At 41.5% G+C, this 18,019-nt stretch overlaps 1 protein-coding gene across 5 annotated transcripts in view; it reads right to left on the minus strand.

Moving 5' to 3' along the window:
• Positions 1-18,019, minus strand: part of mkln1 (muskelin 1, intracellular mediator containing kelch motifs) — a 168,021-nt gene that overhangs the window by 13,800 nt on the left and 136,202 nt on the right. For all 5 annotated transcript variants that reach the window (XM_068059463.1, XM_068059462.1, XM_068059460.1 and 2 more), the window contains 4 exons: positions 16,513-16,660; positions 11,557-11,671; positions 5,124-5,263; positions 2,598-2,700 (listed from right to left, as the gene is read on the minus strand). In XM_068059463.1, the coding sequence (XP_067915564.1) occupies positions 2,598-2,700; positions 5,124-5,263; positions 11,557-11,671; positions 16,513-16,660 (506 nt within the window). The remainder of the gene's footprint in view (positions 1-2,597; positions 2,701-5,123; positions 5,264-11,556; positions 11,672-16,512; positions 16,661-18,019) is intronic.

Below are 18,019 nucleotides of genomic sequence, written 5' to 3' on the forward strand. Positions count from 1 at the left end.
GAATTTCTTCAAATACAGGAGGCAACAGCAAACACACAGCACAGGATTTGCTTTTCAAGAGAAAGATGGGCTAGCTGGATCTTCTTCTGTTCTCCTGGCAGGTCAATAAGCAAACTCCAACTGCCTGTTCTTAACAGTTCAAAATGAAACTAAAAGCTTTCCAGAGGCAAGTTGTATGACATCTATAAATCCTGGCTCGTCAGTTCCCTGTAAACATCCCTTCAGGTCAAAACACAACCCCCTTCTAGATTCTCTGCATAGAGTTATACAGCACAAAAACAGGCCCTTCAGCCCATCATGTCAGTGCCAGCCATCAAGCACCTAACTATTCCAATTCCATTTTCCTGCACTTGGCCCATAGCCTTGTATGCTATGGTGTTTCAAGTGCTCATCTAAATACTTCTTAAATGTTGAGAAAGTTCCTGCCTCTACCACCCTTTCAGGCAGTGTATTCCAGATTCCAACCACCCTCTGGGTGAAAAAAATCTTTGCTCAAATCCCCTCTAAACCTCCTGCCCCTTACCTTAAATCTATGCCCCCTAATTATTGACCCCTCCGCTAAGGGAAAATGTCTCTTCCTAGCTAACCTATCAATGCCCCTCATAATTTTGTATACCTCAATCATGTCCCCCCTCATCCTTCTCTGTTCTAAGGAAAACAACCCTAGCCTTTTCAGTCTCTCTTCATAGCTGAAATGCTCCAGCCCAGGCAACATCCTGGTGAATCGCCTCTGCACCCTCTCCAGTGCAACTGCATCCTTCCGATAGTGTGGTGCCCAGAACTGTACACAGTACTCCAGCTGTGGCCTAACTAGTGGCCTCACTATTTACGACACCAAAAATTTTTGTGTCATCTGCGAACTTACTTTTCATACCTCCTATATTCACGCGTAAATCATTAATTGCAAAAAGATACATTCAGTCCAAACCTTCTGGTAACTTCTCTTAAGAAAAACACCCAAAGTTCAGCTTCTTTAAGATTCCAGCATTCATGGAATCCTTTTCAGTTTTTAAAAATATAGACCCTCACGTTTTAACAAAAAATGGAAACTCTTGGTAAACAGGGAACAAAGTTTTAGGAGAGTTCCAAAGACATGGCTTTGAACTTGCCAACATTTTGTTGGAGGAAATTTCTGCTCATCCAGTACTGGATGTCAGACAATGAGTCTGAAAATGTAGAGACAGTGGAGGGGTGGTCCATGTCCATTTATAAGAAACTGTCAGAACCTCAACTCAGCAGGAGGAGAGAATTGGATAAGGCAAACAAAGCGAGGAGAAAAAGGTATGACAGGACAAAATATGCATGCCACATGCTAAACAGCAACAGTCAGCAGGACACCATCAAAAAGATGTGACAACCTTGCCACATATTTATTTTGTAAGTGGTCTCCAACACCAATTTTAAAAAAAATGAACTCCAACAAGGCCAGTTATATCTACTCAGGATACAACCATCTTTTTTGAACCCTCATTAGAAAATTCAAGTCTATTTAAATATGTTCTTTCACCAAAGTTAAGCAGCAAGTTTGGGTATAGAGCCAATTTCCAGCATCACTTTAGAAACAATCCCAGAAGGTACATCCCAAGATCCAGGAACATCTTTCATGGCTGGATATACCAGTATTTTCAAAAATAGCTGCATAATTGAGGGCACTTTCAACTGTAAACCAGAGCCTGATCACAAGAAAAGGAAAGCCCATTAATAATTTTAGTCCGTTCAGAAAGACCCCCCACAATCCTCCCACTCTGGCAACAAATTCTTAAAACAATTTTCACCTCCATTACTTGAATCCGTTGCATGCATTGATCACTGCACACAAAGAACTTTCAGGCATCAGTCCTAAATTTGTCGCGTACTATCCTGAACCCACGTCCCAGGTTTGCAGTACAATTTGAAGTAATTTTAGTGATTTACATTTCCATACCTGTTACTATCTGGGACACCTTGAGACATTCTATATTCTACCAGACTTAGAGTTGATTCCCAAAATAGTATTTTGTCAGCAGAACCATGGTCAGACAGACATAAATGCTACTGCAGTCAGTCATCATAAAGAGGCTGACTAAAGCAGAACATCTGACTTTGCCACTTTCTACAGGTGTCTGCCTTTATGGTCTTTGTACACACTGCAAAACAAGTTTCCTTATTTAACAGAAATTGCTGAGATACAAGCCTGTGAAATCTCGGGTGCCTCACTCAAGTGTTCATTCCTCGAATCGGAATCTGGGCAGTGAATGTTGGTGTCACAGCCAAGCCCAGATATGTCCTCAATCATATGCCCACATGCAGCGCTTTCCACCAGGAATCAGTGAATAGCAGAAGGCTCTGGCTGCCTTTTCCCCTTCCTGGTCAAGGGTCTTTTGAGATCAACATCCCCTCCACCCCTACATTTTCCTTGGGTTGCGATCAGCTAACAAAACATACTCTGCAAAATGAACTGTAAGTTTTGCATGAAGGAATGAGGATGCAAAAACTGAAGTGCAGCCTCCAATCCTCAACTGCAGTAATTATTCAGGAACATCCACAAATTGTATCAAATATATAAGCAGCATCAAAATGCACAGAAGACTGGTGATTATAAAGTTTGCAGTCCTTACCTCTTTAGTTTCTTCTGGGTCTGAGTGATCCACAGTAACATACAAGTCATTTTGCAAATATTTTAAAGCATTTAAAGGATCTACTCGAGCTTTCTCCTCAAATCTACAGAATAGGATTGAAGGAAAAAATTAACAAATTAGCAAAAAACAGCAGGTTACAGTACACTACATTTGTGTGACAGAAAACCCTACAGTGCTCCAAAGCTGCATTACCAAGCTCAACTGTACAGTTGTGGAAGGAAATGTGATTTGGAAGCCTCGTATTTCCATCTAGGGAAGGGGTCGGTCGGGTGGGAGAGAAATTGCTTCAGGGAAAACCAATTTCAGTGCTCCTTCCTGTGGCCAGTTGCAGAGCTGCATCGTCAGGGGTCTCGGAATGTGCCACCTGCTCTCTTTGCTAGAGGTAGCTTGTAGCACAAGACCACCCGAGGAAGGGGAGATCACCTTATAGGAGAGCCTTGCAAAGAAACCCACCACAAAATTACACAGTAAAAGCCCCTGACTACTATCCTGATTTTTTTTTTATTAAATCACTTTTCACTACATTTCCCAGCATCCTGCTTGGCAGGTAATTATCACCAGCACAGACACGATGTGCCGAAGGGCCTGTTTCTTTGCTGTATAATTCTAGGACTCGATGACTCTAACATATAGGTAAGCTGAAGGCTTGCACCCTTTGGAGCTTAACTAAAAGTACCATTTGGTGCAATACATAGCCACACCCACCAGAAATGATGCAGAATCAATTTCTGGACTGTGCTGCTCTCAGGGAAGCAGTGGGTGCACGAATATTAAAATACCACATCTATAGGATTTGGGGAAGGTCAGGAGGTTGGTGTGGAGGTGGGGGAGGGTGTGAAGAGTAAGAAAAACAGCAAGTGCTGGAAATACTCAGCAGGTTGGCAGCAGCTGTGGAGAAAGAACTGTTAACATTTTGGGTCTGTGGCCTTTCATCAGAACTGGCAAAAGTTAGAAATAAATAAATATAAAGAAATTCAAATAAAACTAAAATGGCAGCCATGCTCTCAAATTGCTGAACTCAATGTTGAGTCCAGAAGGAACTGGAAAACTTCTTCAACTTTGCTTCCAATTTTCCCCCTTCTCATCTTCACATGGTTCACCTCCAACATTTCCCTTCCTTTCCTTGACTTTCCTGTCTCCATCTCTGGACTTCTTTCAATTTGGTATACCAATTAAAGAGACATTCCTAGGGACTGCCCGCTAGGCCTTTATTGATACCACTTGATAACTAGTTACTAAGCATCCTCTGATTTTCAATCCCAAGGGAAAATAACATTTATATGCAGGGTTACCATTCTCATTTTCTCCCCAAAACACTTTATACGCGATGAAAGTAAAAATGCAGAGTTCAGAGGCAGGGTTGTACCTCAATGAGGAGAAAATTATAAACCCAACGTATAGAATGAATGTGTCAGCATGCCATAGGATTACAATTACTCAGTTATTTTGTACTTAAAGACATGGAGGATCCTTACTGCAGTCTCAATTGCTTCAAGGCTGAAAACATTTCGGTGACAGAGATATTGTTCAGATTAACGCTGCAAATTTAATTTATTACAATATGTGCTGCTCACAATGCAGTATCCTCTACACTGGAGAGACCAAACGCAGATCAGGTGACCGCTTTGTGTAACACCTCCACTCAGTCCACAAGCATGACTCCGAGCTTCCAGTTGCCATTTTAATTCACCATCCTGCTCTCAATCCCTCTGCCCTATCACACACCTTCCTTTTTGTTCTTCTTTTCCTCCTCCCATCTTTCACTTGCTCAAAGGCTATTACATTTCTAACTTTTGCCAGTTCTGATGAAAGGTCACAGACCTGAAATGTTAACTCTGCTTCTCTCTCTACAGAAGCTGCCAGACCTGCTGAGTATTTCCAGCATTTGTTTCAATTTCAGATTTCCATTATCTGCAATATTTTGCTTTTATTTAGGTGAAGAATATGTTAGTGCTATACTTCTGCTCCTGATCACTATTTAGTGACTGTTGTTGCAAGCTAAGCATGTCTGAACAAAATTCTGTTTGGGTGTGATATTGTTCCGATCTCACACACGCCCATCACAATCAAATAGCCAAACTGGCTCTGTAAATTCCCACCAGGCACAAATTAGTAACTGCAAGGTGCAAGGCACTGGAGGCCAGTTGCTGCATGCTAATCCATACAAGCATGAATCAAGGAAAAACATGGAGGGGTTGGACAAAATTAAAAATGATTTGCCGATCTTTCAACCATAACTACATCCCTTCAGCTCTGCAAGTTTCAAATATTTCTGGATAAGGAATGTACACATAAAAGTCAATGAGGCACATGTTAGGATAATTTTATTAATCGGATAAGACTAAGCAACTAAGAACAGCTGGGGATTAACAAGAAAGACGAACTAAACTTTTAGCACTCATCCACAAGTAGAATTTATACCCAAGCCCCCAGTGGTAGTTAAGTGTTAAGCTCTACTACATCAGTGCATTATTGAGAACAACTTTGGAGCTTTTTTCTATGTACCTGTGTCTTCTGATGAGGTATCTGCAATGTCTCAGTAGGTAGTCCTTGGAAGGGCGACAAAGCTTCAGTGACCAAAAATCATCCAGTCTCATCTTGGGTGAGCACGACTTGCCAGGATTCCCACCAAACAAGTAGTGAACCTGCTCCCAAAAACACAGGGCTTCATTTGTCGCACACAAAAAATGTAAACCTCTGGTCAATATTCTAAAAATAAACATACATTAGAGCCACATATGTTGTGCAAAAATGCCCAATCCAGTGCTCAAGTATGTTTTCACCAAATAAGTTTGTCTCCTACCCTCTAGTTTAGCTTCGGAGCATGTAGGTAGTTGGTCGGGGGTGGGGTGGGAGGGGGGTTGCGGTTGGGGTGTCCATGTAAACTAGATGATGCTTATTCTTTTTTCCCATTCCACCAAATGTGCAAGGAAATCATTAGGGAAGCAGGACAATTATTTGATACAGTGAATGGACATCTGCACAAGTATTAATTTCATGCATGAACTGCCATCTAAGACTGCAGAATCAAAATTGAGCGAGAAATGTTAAAAGAATGAAAAGGTCTATTTACACAGTACTTAGAAGTGCTATATCATGAATTATCACTTCCCAAAGTCACCCACCAATTAAAGAGACATTCCTAGGGACTGCCCACTAGGCCTTTATTGATATCACTTGATAACTATTTACTAAGCATCCTCTGATTTTCAATCCCAAGGGAAAATAACATTTATATGCAGGGTTACCATTCTCATTTTCTCCCCAAAACACTTTATACGCGATGAAAGTAAAAATGCAGAGTTCAGAGGCAGGGTTGTACCTCAATAAAGAAAAAATTATAAATCTAACATATGGAATGAATGTGTCAGCATGCCATAGGATTACAATTACTCTGAATTATTTAGTACTTAAAGACATGGAGGATCCTTACTGCAGTCTCAATTGCTTCAAGGCTGAAAACACTTTGGTGACAGAGATATTGTTCAGGTTAATGCTGCAAATTTAATTTATTACAATATGTAGACTTATATAGAAGTAAGGTAAATTGGTAGATGAACATTTAATTTGGATTGATACTTCAAAATCTGTGAAATCAAAATCAGAAAGTATTTCAAGATTCAGAGTTTTCATTGAGTCCATTAACTAAATTTTGGATCAATGTGACTTAACTTCACTGAATTACACCTCAACCGAGCACAGAAATAAAATTGGGCTGAATAAAGTAAGGAGATGGCCAGAGTGTTAAAGCTATTCCAGACTGAGAGCCACCTGAATGTAAAGTTGCAATCAAACAAGACCAAATACATCTTGGAAAATTTTGAATGTGGGGCTATTTGAGTAACTCAGCTCAATTAATGCCTTGATTAGGCATAATCAGACTGATCCGGGCATTAGCTCTTTGCCACCTGACTGATTTCCAAATCAAAACACCTAGCCTGTATTCTGAAGAATGGTTCAGCCAGAGTTAACAAGAACCTTACATTCTTGGCCACCTGACTGGAATCTACAAATAAAATACCCATTGTCCTTCCAAGGATCCACAATTTTGGTTCCAGCTCAAAGGTTACATGAGCTTCAAATCAGACAAGTACACTGCACATTCCAAGCTGCAGGAACAATAAGCTTCCCTGAGGGAATCATTGGCTATAGTCCACTCTTGGTCCAGCTAGAAATTCATATGAAAAGATATGATGTAGGAATATTTTACAACACAGTATAGAATGAAACCCTTGCCTGTCACAGAGAATCTAACAGCAGACAAGAGCAGGGTACTGAAACTTCCAATATGCTGCGCTATTATATCACCTCTTTTGAAGATTTGTTTCAGCCTAGGTCCACAAAGCTATACAACAGATTAACGGAAAATACAACAGTTGCTGCAGTGCTCCACTTCTGGCACTAGAAGATACTCAGGATATTTCCAGAGTTACAAGCGAGTAATAAAAAATAAAAGCTTTTTTTGGCATGGAAAATGCAAAGAGTGCCATAAAAGGGTACTTTCGAAAACAGACGCAGCCAAGAACAAGTCCTCATAATTTGGACCATGCTGGCTGATGGAAGCATGAGGTGAGGTGAGGTGAGGTGAGAGTGACTGCCCTTGACATCAAGGCAGCATTTGACAGAGTATGGCATCAAGGAGCCCTAGCAAAACTGGAGTCAATAGGAATCAGGGGGAAAACTCTGCTGGTTGGAGTCATACCTAGCACAAAGGAAGATGGTTGTGTTTTTTGGAGGTCAATCATCTCAGTCCAAGGACATCACTGCAGGAGTTCCTTAGGGTAGTGTCCTAGGCCTAACCATCTTCAGCTGCTTCATCAAGTGAGGATGTTCGCTGATGATTGCGCAATCTTCAGCACCATTCACATCTTCTCAGATACTGAAGCAGCCCGTGTCCAGTTGCAGCAAGACCTGGACAACATCCAGGCTTGAACTGCCAAGTGGCAAGTAACATTCACGCCACACAAGTGCTAGGCAATGGCCATCTCAAACAGGAGAGAATCTAACCAGCTCCCCTTGATGTTTAAATGGCATTACCATCACTCAATCCCCCACCATCAACATCCTAGCAGTTACCATTGACCAGAAATTGAACTGCACCAGCTACATAAATACTGTGGTTACAAAAGCAGATCAGAGGTAGGAATTTTGCAGCAAGTAACTCACCTCCCGTCTCCCCAATGCCTGCCCAACTACATGGCACTTGCCTGGATGGGTGCAGCTCCAACAACACTCAAGAAGCTTAATACCATCCAGGACACAGTGGTCCGCTACACTGGCGCCTCATCCACCACTTTCAACATCCACTCCCTCCATCACCGACGCACAGTGGCAGCAGTGTGTACCATCTACAAGATGTACTGCAGCAGTTCACCAAGGCTCTTTTGACAGCACCTTCCAAACCCGTGACTTTACCACCTAGAAGGACAAGGGCAGCAGATGCATGGGAATGCCACCACCTGCAAGTTACCCTCCAAGCCACATACCATCCTGACTTGGAACGATATTGTTGTTCCTTCACTGCCGCTAGGTCAAAATCCTGGAACCCCCTTCCGAACAGCACTGTTGGTGTACCTATACCCCAAAGACTGCAGCAGTTCAAGGTGGCAGCTCACCACCACCTTCTCAAGGCAATTAGGGATGGGCAATAAATGCTGGTTTAGCTAGCGATGCCCACCTCCCATGAACAAATTTTTAAAAAGCATGCAAAGGCTTGAGCAGTAGTGCTGGGGCAAGCCAGAATGTCCATATACGCTGCAGCAACACTGGCTCGACAAGAAATGGTTAACTTAGTCATTATTTGGAATGTGTTCCCTAAATGGAGGCACTATCTGGATGATAAATCCACAGGCAGTAGAAGGCAAGTCATGCCAACACTGGTATTTTGCACAAACATAAGGGACGCAAAACATTGAGGTATAACGTCTCAGTTCTCAATTCACACAAGGCTATGGTCTAAGCAACAACTTGTATGATGTTGCTGTGGTGAGATGTGTAGACATCCAACAGCAGGGCTACATCTCTCCAATGCTGTAAAGTATGGAGATAGGCATGCAGTAGGCCACCTTGTCAAGCAGTGTGTATGGACCAGAACTGTGCAGAGACTAAAAATGACAGATGATCCTATACAACCTGCTGTCATCAGTGGCCAATCAAGTTTCGCAGAACACTGAAGTTCTCATGACATGAAAGGCTTGAAAATCAACTTTTTCATCAAATTCACTTCTATGAATCGACATGCAAGCTAAGCTGAGTGTTTATAATGAACAGAATTTGAAATCCTGATGGGAATACAGATGAGAATAACATTAAGAACCAATCAGAGTTGCTGCTGGGTCTTGTTATCGCTCAAAGCAGCTCACTATCTATCTGCCCTCCCTCCCACTCCATCTACCTGCCTGCCATCAATTCAGTTATCAATCACACTTCAGACAGGGAATTAAGAACTCAGCAGAGAGTGGTTTCATCAGCAAAAGAGCACCATCAGTTTTGGAGACAGGCACTGAGTCACTAATAATGGAGTGGAGGCCAAGTACCTTCCCCAGAGGTACACCTGTGGTAGTGCAGCAAGACCACAAATCATTTACCGCAAGGAAATCACCTATCCAGGCCTTCATCACCTGGGTGAGTTCCCTGGATAAGTCCTGTAGGAATGAGTATTTGCCTTCAATCTGTGCCCTCTGGTTAACAAACCTCCTGCCGGTAGAAGTGTCTCCTTATTTATTTTGCTGCCTCTACGTTGATGCTCATTTTTCTCAGGCACAGGGAGTTAAAAATTAGCCTGACACTATCAGAATTATTCAAGTTCCAAAAAAATTAACTTTAGCTTCCAACTACTTTTTATTCCAAGAGCAGCAGCAATTTCTATTCAGTACCATTATATCCATAAACCACACTAACTGCACCCTTATGGTTCTTGTATCATCAAAACGCTGAGGAGTAAATTGTAGCTGCGTAATTCATCCCCAGCTACCCGCAATCTCGTATTGGAGTTCGATGAATGCAAGGGCTTAATAATCAGCTGCAACACTGCTTAATAGTTTCAATAATTGTAGGTAAAATATAGGTTGTACTTCAATACATCAGGGGCAGTCGATAATACACAATTGACATTCCACATGGTTACACTGATGGGAAGATCTGGGACAGGTCAGTTATAGATAGCTAAATGATGCACTCAGCTGTACTCAGTCCCTCCTTCAGGAACTCCAGCAGTAAGATTATTCTGCCTTTGCAATCAGTCACTGAATGGGAAGCATATTATGTCAACTTGCTGTGCCAAATATTTAATCCTACAGCTCAAACTGGATAACCGCTGCTCCATTATTTAAGGTGCTTTTAGCCCATTTTAGAACTATATCTGATAATTTAATTCTGCTACCTTGACAATAAACCATTCCCAGTTAGAAATACAAATATACTAATTTGTGTCTGTTTCCATTAGGACACCCTTGAAGTGTTTGGGAAATTACCTTTGAAAGGGTTTTGGCTCTGGTTTGATTCCACTTCACAGGAACTGAATTAAGCTGTATTAACTTGCCGGAGGCATCACAGCCCGCTTTAGCAGAACCAAGTCCACAAAGCTATCCAATGGCTCCTGATGGAATGTACATGATAGCAAAAGGCTGCCCAAGGCACTGAACGGAACAAATACACTGAACTGCAAAAAGTTTTACCTTTACTGAAATGGGAGGGGATTACCTCTTTTCAAAGATAATTGGATTTTCTGGGCTCAATTTCAAATCGACTTTTCTCCTTTGTGGGGTTAGTACTGAAGATCAGCGTTCAAACTGCTGACTCTAGTAGACACAAAGCCAGCTGTGTGCATGCAAGCAGAGTTGATTAAGCAGACTGGGTCATTTGAAGGAGCTCTATTTTCAAGGGCGGAAGTGCTCGACATACCCTTTATTTCCGAAGGGACAACAAAGATTTTTTTTATTTTAGAGATACAGCACTGAAACAGGCCCTTCAGCCCACCGAATCTGTGCCGACCAACAACCACCCATTTATACTAACCCTACAGTAATCCCATATTCCCTACCACCTACCTACACTAAGGGAAATTTACAACGGCCAATTTACCTATCACCTGCAAGTCTTTTGGCTGTGGGAGGAAACCGGAGCACCTGGCGAAAACCCACGCAGTCACAGGGAGAACTTGCAAACTCCACACAGGCAGTACCCAGAATCGAACCCGGGTCCCTGGAGCTGTGAGGCTGCGGTGCTACTTTGAAATGCATCATATGAAATGGAAGCTTGGGGAAAAATATCAAGATTTATTGTTTCTACTCAAGTTTCAGTTGTAAACATTCACTGTCTAATGTGGAATTGAGCCATATAAACCAGGAAGTACCAGGTCTGACTCTAGTCTGTGCCCAGTTCACTGATGTCAGCCAGAGCTACAGGGTCTCTCGGCTGGAAAGAAGGATGGTGGAGGAAGAGAAGGGAAGTAAAACAAACACTGCAGCTATGCTGCAACATATGAAGAAATGCACACATATGTAGATGAAAGATAAGAATGGCATCAGCCTCAGCTGTGGTGCTCCCTACTCCTCTCGAATGTCTGCACGCTCAAATGAAGCGCGGTCACCTGCGAGAGGTACTAAATGTTGGCCAGTGCCTTTACAGCCATATGCCAGCATCTGTCCATCCTTCAGGAATGGAGGAGAGCAAATAGGAAGAGGAAAAGACTGTTGGCTAAAACTCCTTTTCGTGATGATACTGCCCTTTAAGATCACCGAAAATAGGCCATAATAAATAATAAAAAAGCTAAGTATTAATCTATTCAGTGTTAATCACAAAGATAGTTATGGGTTTGTTAATAGGCAATGGCACCTGTTTGAGACCTCTATGACCTAACATATAGTGATGGGGGACAAATTGCTGTGTGGTTAAAAAAAAAGAAAAAGTATGAATGAAGACCAAAGATATAAGGTACCTTGTGCATATCATCATAGACTAGCTGGTGAGCGAATCGAGGGCATGGTTCCTCTTCCTGAAGGCTCTTGTTCGGATTATCTTTTAAAGACTGATCGTTTTTGTAGACACAGGACCTATGCCACAGAAAAACATGCTATTATAGGAACACAAGAGCATGAGTAAAGGAGGAGGCCATTTAACCCCTCAAACCTGTTCTGTCATTTAACAAGATCATGGCTGATCTATGACCTAACTCCACATGCCCAACTTTGCCTCATATCCCTTAATCCTTTAGATAACAAACATTTGTCAATCTCAAATTTAAAATTAATTGATATCAATTTCCATTTGCCATATTTTTAGACTATGCTGCATAGTCCTAGACTCTGCAACCAAAGGGTAGTTATCGAGAAACTATTCCCAATCAGTTCCCTATTATGTGGGACTTTATCAAACACCTTTTGTATGTCTATGTACACCACATCAACTGCATTATCCTCATCAACCCTCCCCATTGCCTCATCAAAAAACTCAATCACGTTAGTTAAATACAATTTACCTTTAACAAATCCATGCTGGCTTTCCTTAATTAATTCACTCTTGTCCAAGTGACTGTTAATTTTGTCCAGATATCTTGAAAACTTTGATCAAATCACACGTTAACCTTCTAAATTGCAGGGAAAACAACATTAAGAGAAATCTGTAGGTATTTTTCAGATGGAAATAAGCCTTACTGTTTTCAAACAGAAGATTTCACTTACATGGAATAACAGGCTGAAGTGCATAAGGAAGTACCACAAAATGCACAGCATAAACCCACACTAATGAGAATTCCTCAATGAAGAATTCTCACTATACTCTGGACAAAATTAAGAGTCACTTGAAAAATGTGGATCCATTAAGCAAATGGTGTTTAAACTAACCTGACATTTTTTGATGAGGTAACAGAAAGGACTGATGAGGTCTACATGGACATCCAAAAGGCGTATGAAGAAGTGCCATGTAATAGGCTCGTCAGCCAAGTTGAAGCCCATGGAATAAAAGTGACAATGGCAGCATGGATACAAAGTTCACGGAGTGACAGGAAACAGTAGTGGTGAATGGTTGTTTTTCGACTGGTGAAAGTTTACAGTGCAGTTCCCCAGGGATCAGCAGTCGGACCACTGCTTTTCTTGATATATAGTAATGATCTAGACTTGAGTGCACAGAGCACAGTTTCAAAATTTGCAGCACACAAAACTTCGAAGTATTGTGAACTGTGGAGAGGATAGTGATAGACCTCAAGAAGACACAGACAAGACTGGTGGAATGGCCGACAGGTGGAAGATGAAATTTAATGCAGAGAAGTATGAAGTGATACATTGGAATGTAGAACGCGGAGAATCAATATAAAATAAATGATACAATTCTAAACAGGCTGCAGGAACAGAGAGAACTGGGAATAAAATCAAAATACTGTGGATGCTGGAAATCTGAAATAAGAACAAGAAATGCTGGAAATACTCAACAGGTCTGGAAGCATCTGTGGAGAGAGAAGCAGAGTTAACATTTCAGGTCAGTGACCCTTCTTCAGAACTGGCAAATGTTAGAAATGTGAAAGGTTTTAAGCAAGTAAAGTGGAGGTGGGGCAAGAGATAACAAAGGAGGTGTAAATAGGACAAGGTCACAGAGAATAAGTGACCAGAAGGCCATGGAGCAAAGGCGAACAATATGTTAATGGTGCGTTGAAAGACAAAGCATTCATACAGATGGAGTGTTAACGGACTGACACTTGAACAGCCGCAAGTACAAACATGAAAAAAAAAGTGGGTAGGCAAACTGAACAAACTAAGATAAAATATAATAAAATAAACAAAAAAAAAAAACAAAAACTAAAAATAAAAGTAAAATGGGGGGGGCCCGTCATGCTCTGAAATTATTGAACTCAATGTTCAGTCCAGCATGCTGTAGTGTGCCTAATCGGTAAATGAGATGCTGTTCCTCGAGCTTGCTTGGATATTCACTGAAACACTGCAGCAATCCCAGGTCAGAGATGTGAGCATGAGAGCAGGGGGGACTGTTGAAATGGCATCAACCGGAAGCTCGGTGTCATGCTTTCGGACTAAGCGGAGGAGTTCCGCAAAGCGGTCATCCAGTCTGCGTTTGATCTCCCCAGTGTAGAGACCACCACATTGTGAGCAGCGAATACAGTATACTACATTGAAAGAAGTACAAGTAAATCGCTGCTTCACCTGAAAGGACTGTTTGGAGCCTGGTATAGTGAGGAGAGGAGGTAAATGGGCAGGTATTACACCTCCTGTGATTGCAAGGGAAGGTGCTGTGGGAAGGGGATGAGGTAGTGGGGGTAATGGAGGAGTGGACCAGGGTGTCGCAGAGGGAACGATCCCTTCGGAATGCTGACAGGGGAAGGGAGGGGAAGATGCATTTGATAGTGGCATCACGCTGGAGGTGGCGGAAATGGTGGAGGATGATCCTTTGGATATAGAGGCTGATGGGGTGGAAAGTGAGGACAAGGGGAACCCTGTCGCGGTTCTGGGAGGGAGGGGAAGGGGTGAGGGTAGAGGTGTGGGAAATGGGCCGGACACAGTTGAGGGCCCTGCCAACTACAGTGGGGGGAAGCAGAAATCCTCGACTGAGGAAAAACGAAGAAGAACTGGGAATATGTGTACACAAATCATTGAAGGTGGCAGGGCAGTTGGAGAAAATGGTTAAAAAGGCATATGGGATTCTGGGCTTTATAAACAAAGTCAGAGAGTACAAAAGCAAGGAAGTTAGGATGAACTTTTATAAAACACTGGCTCGGCCTCAAATGGAGTATATCCCCAATTCTGGGCACCACACTTTAAGAATATGAAAGCTATGGAGACGGTATAGAAAAGATTGACAAAATTGGTTCCAGGGATGAGGGACTTAAGTGAACAGATTAGAGTAGTTGGGGTTGTTATCCTTAAAGAAAAGGTTGAGGGAGATTTGATTGAGATATTCAAAATCATGAAGGGTCTAGACAGAGCAGACAGAGGGAAATGGTTCCCATTGGTAAAAGGGTTGAGAACCAGCAGACACCAATTTAAGGTGATTGGCACAAGAAGCAATTGCGACATGAGGAAAAACATTTTTATACAGCAAGGAGTTAGGATCTGGATTGACAGTGTGGTGCAGGCAGACTCAATTGTGGCTTTCAAAAGGGAATTGGATACGCACCTGAACAGAGAAAATGTGCAGGGCTATGGAGAAAAGACAGGGGAGTGGGACTGGCTGAGTTGCTCCTGCAGACAGTCAGCACAAACACAATAAGCCGAATGGCCTCCTTCTGTACTGTTACCATCCTATGATATACAGGTTCTGCATTTTAAAATAGTTTGTGTTTTTGGAGCAATCCACATTACTGGTACTTGCACAAAATAATTCCACACATATACCATTTGCTACATCCCTCAAATATCAAGATCAGAGTAATCAGTAAAGATGGCTGCAGAACAATTTTTGGCCTGCATTGCCAGCAAAATATCCACAGTAACCATGAATGCACAGGTCAAGAAAATTAAAATATACTTTCTAACTCAGAAGACTGCAATTCAGTTAGGTGCTTTAAATGATACTATCACAGGAAGTGGAGCCCCATAGTTTATCACACCTTGGTTAAACCTCATTGGCTACGATACTGCCACTGTAGTCCAACACAGTGCATCATTGGTCGATTGAAACATTGAAAATTTACAGCACGGAAGCTGTCTAGCCTAATCCTCCTGGCCAGCTCTTGGTCCATAGCCCTCTAGGTTACTGCATTTCCAAGTATTTTTGAAATGTAATGAGAGTTTCTGCCGCTACCTTTCAGACTTGGAGTTCCAGATCAAAGGGTTTGGGATATTTCCTGTTCGCTAAAGTTGTCACTCTTATTGATACTGTCCGAGCGAAGCATAAGCAGAGGCTTGAAACTTCCTTGTAATTAAGTATAGTGCCTCAACACAAAAACTAAAATTCTTCCCACTGATTGTTCCACAAGTATTCCATACAAGAACAAACGGAGAAATAAACAGACTTAAGCTATCTCATAAAACACTAATTTTGGAAGCCAAAAATAGACCCAGACATTAGCTGGTCACATTATACACCACCTATTTGGCAACAGAATGACCAAAATTTCAACTGTTACTTTTCAAATTTCAATCCACCTAGTTTGCAGATCAAAAAATAATTCTCTGGCAATGTCACTGGCCAAATGGTGCTTTCCCAGTGCTAGAGTAGACAAGCACAAGAACATAAAAGCAAAATACTGCGGATGCTGGAAATCTGAAACAAAAACAAGAAATGCTGGAATCACTCAGCAGGTCTGGCAGCATCTGTGGAAAGAGAAGCAGAGTTAACGTTTCGGGTCAGTGACCCTTCTTCGGAACCGAAGAACCTTCCGAAGAAGGGTCACTGACCCGAAACGTTAACTCTGCTTCTCTTTCCACAGATGCTGCCAGACCTGCTGAGTGATTCCAGCATTTCTTGTTTTTGTTGAAGCACAAGAACATGCTGAGCAAAAGGAAGGTCAGGCAAGGAGTCACATGAACTATTTCCTAAGAGGTAAGGAAATGAGGCTAATAAAGACAGTCAAACTTCTCATGCATGGTCTAGAAAAGATCAATCTTGGAGATCAGAGAAAATGCAGTATGACTATTTTGGAGGAGTGATGGGAAAATTTCAAAGTACACAAACTTATGTAGAAAATACTGAAAGTAAGTCGTGCAAATGCAGTTTTGATTTCCTTTTGGAGCTGGCACAGAAACAATGGACTGAGTGATGCAGCACAAGATGAAGCCATTCTACGTTAACATTTATAGGCTCTGTATGCCTCCAGAATACAAGTGCTGTGAACAGCAAAACAAATGAAGTGCGTGTGAATGTTAAGCAGTACAAAACTCTTGGGGAAGTCCAATGATGGAAGCACTTGTGGTTAGTACTACAGATAATCTATTGCTTTACAACTTACCAGTTGTTTCGGGCGATGTCATAAATCCAAAAAGAATTCCGAACATTTTCTTCCCTTTTGTCCTTGTCTTTACTGAGACCCGACAGGACGTGAATCTCATTCAGTTCTGGGTCAATTGTAGCCCTCTGAGTGAAACCTGTCATCGGAACTGAAGAGTGCAACAACTCAGAAAATGACTTGTTTCAAAAGAAAGATGTTTAAAAGTTATTAAATGCTTTCAGAGACAACATTTTTGGATGGTCTCTTAAACCTACACCCATCTTGTGGTTAACAGAAAATCTAGGAATATTATGTGGTATAAGATTACAATTTTCTCATTTCACTAACTTTAATCAAGCAAAGAAAAGCATAAGCCCATTTTTACATCTCAAATGCTAGACCATACTTATCAGCTCTATCATCTACAGTTCTTATCAAATACATTCATACTCTATAAAGAAAATACTGTAGGTGGCCTTAATATTGACGAACAACTTTGGGCCCAAACGACAGCTCACTTTTTTTTCATCAGGCTATTAAGTAATGGAAAGGTAGGATGGGTTTGCTGGTGTATCTTGGAACAAGTGGGTTGCTGCTAGGTGTATGTGTGCGCATAAGACTGTTGAGAGAATAGCAGAGTGTGAAAGGAAGGGAGAGTACGCACGAGCAAGCATTGTGCAACCCCTCCCCATGTTCCTTCAAATGCTGTTCATCTGTAATACCTTTCAATTCTGGGGAAGGATTTATACTTGATGCTGATTTGTTCTTGCACCAGATGCCATCCGTGTTAAGTTTTACCAGCAATTTCTGTTGCATCAGTCTTTTCAAAAAAGCATTTATATCCTTATACGATCAAACATGTTAAAATAATAAAATAGTTCTGATAAAAATATACTATACTCATTAGATTGCTCAACTGGCGAGGAGCTTCCAATATATTCTCAAAGTATGAGAATATATTGCATAATATTGAGGCACTGGTGGTGTTTACAATGTTTTGCTGTATGTTGGTCTAATTATTTTATAATGAAATGCTGATATGAAAAGCATCGGGGGAAAAGGACCCTCTTTTGACAATTCATAATGTTTTTACATAAAATTAAATTTCAAAGCTCTTTATTGAAGAACCCTCAGAAGCCAACATCTCCATTCTTCAGATCTTGTTACTTTGGGACAGCATCAAGGATCTACTTTATTGGGAAAGTCTCAGATGGGCTTAGTTTTGTTGGAAATCTTATCAGCAATCTAATTGAATCTGTTGAGACTTTGAAGCAGTGTGTCCAATCAGATCAGAGCAGTTGATCAACAAGGCAAATATCAATCAACAAGTATCAAAGCAAAACAGTGATGATTAAACTGTATAGTGCTCTGGCAACAACATGCCCTTAAGCATGGTGTCCAGTTCTGCTTAAAAAGACACAATGATAATGTAAGGAGTAGATACTGAGCCTTATCTTCAGAGGATTGAGTTCTGAATAGAAAAAGGAGTGAGGATACCTGGGCTTTTCAATTTAGAAGAGACAACTTT

Source organism: Heterodontus francisci, chromosome 27, assembly GCF_036365525.1.
Source record: "Heterodontus francisci isolate sHetFra1 chromosome 27, sHetFra1.hap1, whole genome shotgun sequence".
In the NCBI taxonomy this organism is placed as follows: domain Eukaryota; kingdom Metazoa; phylum Chordata; class Chondrichthyes; order Heterodontiformes; family Heterodontidae; genus Heterodontus; species Heterodontus francisci.